Source organism: Phaethon lepturus, unplaced genomic scaffold, assembly GCF_000687285.1.
Source record: "Phaethon lepturus isolate BGI_N335 unplaced genomic scaffold, ASM68728v1 scaffold10574, whole genome shotgun sequence".
NCBI classification, from domain to species: domain Eukaryota; kingdom Metazoa; phylum Chordata; class Aves; order Phaethontiformes; family Phaethontidae; genus Phaethon; species Phaethon lepturus.
Window position 1 is genome coordinate 12322 of NW_010534025.1, and position 9041 is coordinate 21362.

The 9041-nt window shown below is 42.3% G+C and overlaps 1 protein-coding gene across 1 annotated transcript; it reads left to right on the top strand.

Moving 5' to 3' along the window:
- Positions 1–6098: 6098 nt before the first annotated feature.
- KCNK12 (potassium channel, subfamily K, member 12) lies at positions 6099–7031 on the top strand. Its single transcript, XM_010285396.1, has one exon. It carries the CDS (start codon positions 6099–6101, stop codon positions 7029–7031), a length of 933 nt encoding a protein of 310 aa, XP_010283698.1.
- The last annotated feature ends 2010 nt before the right edge of the window (positions 7032–9041 follow it).

A 9041-nucleotide genomic window follows, 5' to 3' on the forward strand; every position in this document is an offset into this window, starting at 1 on the left:
TGCTGCCTCCCAGCCCCGCGCACAACGCAGTGCTGCCCAGCTCTGTCTCTCATCCTCACTTGAGTCACTTTTTGGCATAATTTTAGATTTGTCTTTGTCACTCACTTCTACAGAAAATTATTGGTACCTCTCAGTCTCTTTTTATACCCTTCACATGTACTTGGTAACTAACAACCATTTATTAGCTTTACCTTTTAGTTATTTATTGTCATAGTTGCCAATTTAATCACTTTTTTGTTGAAGAATCTTAGGCTATTTTAGGCTGACAATTCTATTAACTCTTTTAAAAACCAATGTACTTTAAAGAGAAATTAAAATGTGGCCATGACCTTTCAGGCTGCAGTTTAAATCACAGCCAGCAGAGAAACACTGAGGGTGATTGATTCCAGTGCTCACTGATGTTATGCGTAGCAGCATGTCAGCTAACCAATAACCTGATCACAGTTGTGTATAAACAGAATAAAATTGGTACTGTGGAAAGCCTTTAATAATTGCCTGCAGCTCCTTAAAACTCCGTAATGTTCAATTAATCATCTCCTGGCTCTGTTCTGCCAGCATGGCTCCTTTTGAGTAGCAGTTGTCTCCAACACCTGACTAATATTTCACCAATGGAGATGTAATAAGGAGCAACAAGAATGACCTGGATGGTTTTTAACTACATTCATTGTGTTTATCATGGTGCACTTTCAGGTCACAGAGTAGACTGGGCATCTTTTCACACAGTCTCTGGTGGATTGGGTGCATGTGTGCACATCTTTATGTACTGAACAGTCATAGGAATTAGGGGAAAAAAAAGACCTGGTTTAGCCCACCTGGTTCACAAAGCAAATTTACAGGACCTCTGACCACCTATTTACTTAGGCTTTGGGGAGAACAAGTCATGCTAAAAGAATGCTATTAAAATTACAAAAAAGTTAGGAAATGCCAGAAACAGCCTGCTTATTCAACTTGAAGTGGTATATATATTACCAAGGATGGATAGGTAGGTAGGTAGGTAGGTAGGTAGGTAGGTAGAAAGATGGATGGATGGATGGATGGATGGATGGATGGATGGATGGATGGATGGATGGATTATGGCAGTCAGTCCTTAGTTGCATAGTCACTCAGTATTTTCTCCATGGGATATCTGCTCCAGTACATGAGTCACCAAGAACTGCAAGCTTGTGTATGATACAGGTTAGACCAGCCCTAAAAACTGCAGTGGTATCTTATGTCTTCAGACTTAGCATGGTGACATGACTTAACTTAAAGTGTCTTAATGCACACAGTGCTGGACAGACCTCTGCTGTTCAGGAGTTCTGTTTTCAGATAGTAATCTAAATAAGATTAAATGCGATTGTACAGCAACTTTGATATTAAAGGCTCTGGCCAATGGAAAAGCTCTGAAAAAATGTGCTGTTTGAGCCCAGAGGTGGGTATTTTAATAAAGCGGGCAGACAAAGATGTTAAAAGGAAAGTATGTTTTTTATTTGCAGTCTGAAAATGAAAAGCCAGGTGGAAGAACTGCCTCGTAGTATTCTCACTCATTGGGTAAAAGCTCTGGATGCAGCAGAAGGTTTCCATCTGCGGCAGTTTTGTCTGCTCTGAGCTGTGACCCTGTATCCAAGGCAACTGTTACTGGGTGTTAGGTGGTAAGGAGCTATAGAATAAACGAGAGGTAGTTGCGAAATATACAGGTACGACTCTTATTGGGGGCAATAATGATGAAATGCTAACAGATGGAAAAGCGGTTGAATCCAAAATAGGGATTTTAGTCTCAAAATTCTGAATATGGTATTGTCTTACTTGATGCAGTATACATGTTAGGCAATAAAGACCAACCAAGACTGTGGAAAGCCATGAACTAAAGCAAGTGGGGAACAGACATGAAACAAAATTGATTGCTCTTAGTTTATCTGCCTGTGTTCTGTAACCCACATCTCTTGGGGACCAGCCTTGTAAGAGCTTATTTTTTATGTTATGTTCTTTCCCTCTGGAAGCAGCATTCTGGTCATAGGTTTTTTTGTTCATTTCTGCAAAATCATTTGTTTAAAAAGTTATATTCAGCAATTTTAGTTTCTTTTAATTCCTTTAAATATAACGGAATTATGGAGAGGTGATAAAGGTGATGCTACTCTCATGATCACACCTGGGATTTAAAATGATTGCTCAGTTGTGCTCACTTGCTGTATGAGGCAAGTCCCATGGCAGGATGCCTCTCTAAGACCTGAGGCCCTAGCCAAAAGAAGCGGGGACACATGATGCTTGCAGGGACACACAATGCCATGGTAAAGGCTGAGACTTTCTTGTGGTCAGTTTTCAAGGTGACCAAAACTTTCCTCCATCTCTGGCTAAGTATATCTTTACTGGAAAACTGTCAACCCCTTTAATCTCAAAATACAATAAGACAAGGTAATCGCCAAACCGATTGGCCTGAGAGAAGAGCTCACGGATACTAAAACCGCTATTCCTTCTTGTTTTCTGGCACCAACCATCTCTTTTACCTACAAGAAAAAGGGTAAAAGAAAAGAAATGAAGAGCAACAGGAAGCATATCATAAGGCATGTAAGTCTTCACAAGTTTGTGCAGTAGCACTACCTCTTAAATCCATCACCAGCTTAAGTAAATTAAAAGTCCAGATGAGCAGAATAGTAACTGCAAAACCTATTATGCAAGTCAGGATGAGGGACTCATTAATTGCCAGCACTTACCCATGAGAGGCTGCTGAAGAGTGTTATCTGCGTGTTTTTATCAACTCAGCTCTACTAATTCTGTTAGTTTGGGCAGAAGAAGTATCAAACAGCTGAAATTAATGCTGCTGTAGAGCTTGTATCTGAAGTGGTGGGTCAGAGTGGGGCAGAATTAGCATAAGGGAGGTTGAAATATTGTGTCTGAGCCACACAAAATCAACCCTGAGGTACCTGTACAATATATGTCAGGGCCATGAAAAATGCAAAGCACTGTTGTGCTTCTTTCCTTGTGCTGTTTCAGAAGCACAGGCAGTTCTGGATGAATTAATTTCACCCAGGCATCATGATGTACTTAGCCTTGAGCAGGGGCTGTGCTCAGACCTGTTGTTCAGAACACACCAGGACTAACCCCTCGTGGTCCAGGTGGTGCCAAAGAAACAAACGCAGCTAGCGAAGGAAGATGCTGTATGAAGAGTACCTCTATCTGCTGGCTGTTGACCTGAGGTTACTAGGTCTGCCTGGTCTACCTTTTTGCCAGTTTTACAGTCTCGGCACTCTTCTTGTCATGATGGGTCCTTTCACCTTGCATAGCTACAGACTGAATTGTGGTAACATTATGCTACAGAAAATCATGCTTAAACTGCATCTAAAATACAAAACTTCACCACCTCTCATGAATGATCACCAGAAAATACTAAAAAGCTTCAGCGCATTTACAACTTGGTCCAAACTGTCACTCTCTCTCTTTTTTTTTTTATTAATAAATGTGTTTAGCCATATGTGTGACAATAAACCCATTTATTTTGATGGTGATGTTCACATGCTTGCTGTGATGCACATGTTTAAATGCTTTGCTGACAAGGCATGGGCGAACAGATGCCTTCTCCATAACGAGTTGGCTGGGTATCCTGAGCTGGCAACTGCCACAGGCTCCCTGGCTTTTGGGGACCAGACACTAGTGGATATTCATCATCAAATGAGAAGGCTCCCATGAGCAGCCAGTCTGACCCAGGTATTGGCTTTACCCCACAGAGGAGGGGGAACTGAGAGGAGCTTCCCATTCCCCCATGTTAAACCTGGGACCCCAAGGCAGGCTGTGTGAGATCTGCTCAATGGTAGTCTTTTAGCACAATGACATGGAGAGGCCATGGGTCCAGAAAACAGAATCCAATGACCGCTTTGTTAATTTTTAATTTTCTGTTAATACTGTGGAAGTTTTTCACTGTCTTTTATTGAAAAGACTGTTTCTACTGTGAATCACACAGAATCACAGAATCGTTAAGGTTGGAAAAGACCTTTAAGATCATCAACTCCAACCATCAACCCAACACCACCATGCCCACCAAACCAAAGTGCCACGTCTACGCGTTTTTTTAACACCTCCAGTGACGGTGACTCCACCACCTCCCTGGGCAGCCTGTTCCATTGCTTGACCACTCTCTCCGTAAAGAAATTTTTCCTAATATCCAATCTAAAACTCCCCTGGCACAACTTGAGGCCATTTCCTCTCGTCCTATCACTAGTTACTTGGGAGAAGAGACCAACACCCACCTCACCACAGCCCCCTTTCAGGTAGTTGTAGAGAGCGATAAGGTCTCCCCTCAGCCTCCTCTTCTCCAGACTGAACAACCCCAGTTCCCTAAGCCGCTCCTCACAAGACTTGTGCTCCAGACCCCTCACCAGCTTCGTTGCCCTTCTCTGGACACGCTCCAGCACCTCAATGTCCTTCTTGTAGTGAGGGGCCCAAAACTGAACACAGGATTTGAGGTGCGGCCTCACCAGTGCCGAGTACAGGGGCACGATCACTTCCCTGCTCCTGCTGGCCACACTAGTTCTGATACTGGCAAAGAAGACATGGATGATGCAGTACAGTCCAAATTGCTGTCACACAGCTGTTTCCAACCATGCCAAATGTGCTGTGAAAGTAGGACCACCTCTTTCATCATCGTGCACCTTCATGTTTACTTGTCACGAGCATTTACATTCTTTTATCGACAGATGTGAAATTCTATATCAATAAAGTAAAAAAGGTAGCACAAATAAATTAACCAGAAAAATACAGCCATTACAAAAATAAATCAATAGATTTCAAGCAGCAATCAACTCATTATACATAGAGAGTATTTTCCTGTTGCTGTTTAAAGGCGCATCATGATAACAAACTGGATTTAATGATTTTATTGTGTTCTATGCCAAAAGTAGCTCTTTTTTCTTCACAAACTTTCATTGATGTGGTCTGATGTTGGTATTTACCTCCCTGAATATGTTACTTGCTCAGCATTTTCGTGGAACAATAAGGTAAAGAATTTCAGCATGTGGATTTTTCACAAACTGTTAATTTAGATTAGATGCGGTTATTTATTCATGGGATGTGAGCAGTCACCTCAATCCCATCCGTACACTTTTTGACTAAACCACCCAGCAGTTTTACAGGGAAGAATAGCAGAACAAGGGCAATACCTACAGAGCTGAGTTTCAGAAGAATCTTCCTAAGATAGTATGTGAAATATATGTAATTCTTTTTCATAAAATAACTGATATCAGCAAATAACATGGAGCAAACTTACTGTATTTCTTTGCATGCAAATTTAAGATCATTTTTGCTGTTACTTAAGCATCTATAGCTACAAGGCATTACTGCTTATATTTAAAATTATATGTATGACAAATGTCAAAAGACAATTCTTGTAAAGAAGAGGTGAATTAGTATTGCTGATGGATCTTTCTAGAGTTTGTATACTCTGATTTTTCTGTTTAACTGTGCGGCGGTGTTTTTCCCTGATGTAATTATCGGTCTGCAAGATCCTAGTGCTCACAGGGAGCTCTGCAGCGGGGCTGTCTCACCAACGACTTAAAATGGGGCCATGGCTTTTCCTTCCTTCTGTGATTGTGTCAGGTGGGCTGGGCGCAGCTGGGGTTTGGGTAAGACTTGAAAGTGCTGTTACTTTTGAAAGGATATTCGATCTTTGGGAGGTGTTTGGTTTTTTTCTGTTATACAGCCTGAAACCTTCCACCTTCTCAGCAGGAGTGGTATTATTAGCCCTCGATAACAGTAGCGTTACGCTGGGTTACAGCTTGTCAACAGAGAGCTTAAACTTTCCATCAGGCCACGCTGGCTCACGCGCCTAGGAGCAAGGAAGCGGCCTCTTCACTTCGTCTCATCTCGAGGTGGTCTGGGCTCAGGAATGCTTCCATCTGCATTTACAGAGAGGTGTTTCCCTGTCAATATCATCTTTCATCTCTGCAAGGATGTTTTGCTCTGTCTTGAGTTTTGGTCATCTCGTTGAGGTTCCTGGTGCCTTCTTCATTCTTTACAAAACTCCGTTTCCTGTTGGCCTAAGCTGACTTAGAGGTAGCCCTCCTTCTTTTGTCCAGTGAGGTGGGACCTTTGTTAAGTTACGTACATCCTGCGCTTACGCGTGAAAACCCATGTCACTAACATTACTCTTTTATCTCTACACCTTAGGTTTCGGGATGACCACACCAGCAACCGTGGCTGGAAAAGTATTCCTCATCGTTTATGGCCTTTTTGGGTGCGCTGGGACTATCCTTTTCTTCAACCTCTTCTTGGAGCGCATTATCTCTCTCCTGGCCTTTATTATGAAGGCGTGCCACGAGAGACAGCTGCGAAGAAGTGGTCTCCTACCTCCCAACTTCCGAAGGGGGCCAGCTATGTCGGGGGTGGGCAGCCTTGTGGGGTGGAAGCCGTCTGTTTACCACGTGCTATTGATTTTGGGAATGTTTGCTATTACCCTTTCCTGCTGCGCCTCCGCAATGTACACAGCAGTGGAAGGATGGAACTACGTTGACTCCTTGTACTATTGCTTTGTCACCTTCAGCACCATTGGCTTTGGAGATTTGGTAAGCAGCCAAAACGCTGCGTACCAAAATCAGGGATTATACAGATTCGGAAACTTCATATTTATATTAATGGGGGTATGTTGCATATACTCCCTTTTTAATGTCATCTCAATCGTAATCAAGCAAGTTTTGAACTGGGTATTGAAAAAATTTGAATGCAGATGTTGCCCAAAGTGCCATAAATCAAGTGCCCGCCTCGGACGTCGCAACGCCATCACCCCAGGAGCCCGCCTGCGTCGACATAACATCTCAATGGACGCTGATGGACAGTACGACAGTGACACCGAGGGGAGGAGGCTCTCTGGAGAGATGATCTCCATGAGGGAGCTCACGGCATCGAATAAAGTCTCCCTGGCCATTTTGCAAAAGCAGTTGTCTGAGACAGCCAATGGCTACCCAAGGAACGTTTGTATCAATACGAGACAAAATGGTTTCTCCGCAGGGGTGGGTGCTCTAGCCATCATGAACAACCGCTTGGCAGAAACAAGTGATTCTAGGTAGAGTTTTTGAAATTCCTTTTGTTTCTTTAATAAAAATAAAATGGTGATTAGGGTGGAATTATCACTGTAAACTACTGCAAAGTTTTAAATCCAGAGACAGCCTTGGTATTCATGGCGCGTTCAGCATTTTAGTTTCTGGGAGTTTTCTAAGTCTTCTCTAATATGCAGTAACATCTTTACTGTAATGTTATAATTTTCCCCAAAGGGTTTTTTTGGAAGAGACTTGGATGTCTTTGATGCAGAATCTGATGCAGTTATAGAAAACGGTGTACATGGTTGTGATGGTGTCAAAACCAACATGTTGTTCTTCAGAACATAGCCTGAACCCAAACTGTGGGTTAAAATGCCTAAAATGGGCAAGTTCGGCTCCAGATTCAAACTCAGGGTTGATAAGGTTTGGCTAAACCAGTATCTCACCATTTGTTGAAGTCTGGATCTGGCCCTGAACTTTGTACTTGATGCTCTTCAGCAATTCCTCATAGCCGGCCTGTATATAACATACACGTAGGTGACCACAGTTACACCAGCTCTAGGGTGACTGTGCTTCACTTGAATGATCCTGCTGACTTTAATGGTAGAGGGTGGGCTGAATTCCCCTGACTATAAATGTTGGTTTATAGCTACTCTTGTCTGAAACACTACCTGCTACCTAACTATTAAAAGCGAGACAATTATCAAGAACCATGTTAAAATGTTCAAAAGTATTCCGACCTGCTGAATTACTGAAAACAGGCAATTGCCAACTTCGGTACTGACTTCATTTAATGCAAGAGAAGCCAGTACCCACCTCTGGTGTCAAATGTTTGCATCACCACTGAAATTCTTATTTAATTTTACATGAAAATAAGTAGCTAAAATGAATGTAGGCTCTCTGTTGTCCTAATTTTGCATCTTTTATTTCTGCAGTATTGTTACAGAGATCCATGCAAATGATTTCCTTGCAGTTCTTTGGGGGCCCCAATCCTGTACTTCTTTCCCAGAAATCTGATTGTGAAGGATATACGGAAAAGCATTGCTGTGGAGCTCCTCCAGAAGCTGGCTTCCCCCAAAACATTGGTACTAAGTCATAAATTGGCCTAAGGCTGTTGCTACTGTCTTAAGTCATATTTAACCTGTGCTAGCCCAAACCACTGAAGAACCAGAAGCATCTTCAAGCAAACCTGGTCTAAGTGTCTAGTTTAGCATCACAAATGCGTGAGAAGGAATTGCTGCAAATCTCTTTCAGAAATACGTGCAAAGCTCTGCATTGTTTCTCTAAATTCTCTGTATTATGCCACTCCTTGAGTACTGTGAAGGTATTAATAAAAAGGCTTCTTCAGATTCCAGCAATAAATATAACTTAAGCTTGGATTCTGAGAAGCCACAAAAGTCTTGAAAACAACTTGGGTAATTATAGGCGAGATCACGAGTACTAGGTTGATTGCTGAATAAATTGAAAAAGCTAGTGAAAACAAGCTAGGAATATTAGAAATGTTTGAAAATATTTCCATGAAGTTTCATGTAGATATTTTACGCTGTTGTTCATTTATGTTACTTTGTTTTGCGTGGGTTTGGGGTATCCATCGATTTGCTTTCCTTTAAATTTGTAGTAGTGCAAATGTTTTGGAATTTAACCTCAGAAAACTAACTTTTAATTTGAGGGTTTGCACACTTGAGCCTGCCAGCTGAAGTATGGTAGTGGTTGTATCTTTTGCCTGAAGGAGAAGGAACCAAAGCAGCAGATGAACCATCACGTGGATCTGTGTCATACTGTAAACGTAGTCACAGCTTTTTCAAGATGCGCCTGGCCAGAAACACTCAATGATGTTTGTGTTCTGTGTCTACCTGATACAAACTCATGCTTAAGAGTACATGGTATGGCAGAGACCACATTCAAGAGGCATGCATCTGGCAGGAGCTTCCCTGGTGGGAGAGAGACCCCCTAAGGTCCATGCGTCCATACGCCTGCCTGTCTGTGCACTCCATCTCAGATGCTACGTTTGAGTGGCACTGTGAAGAAGCAGGCAGAGGT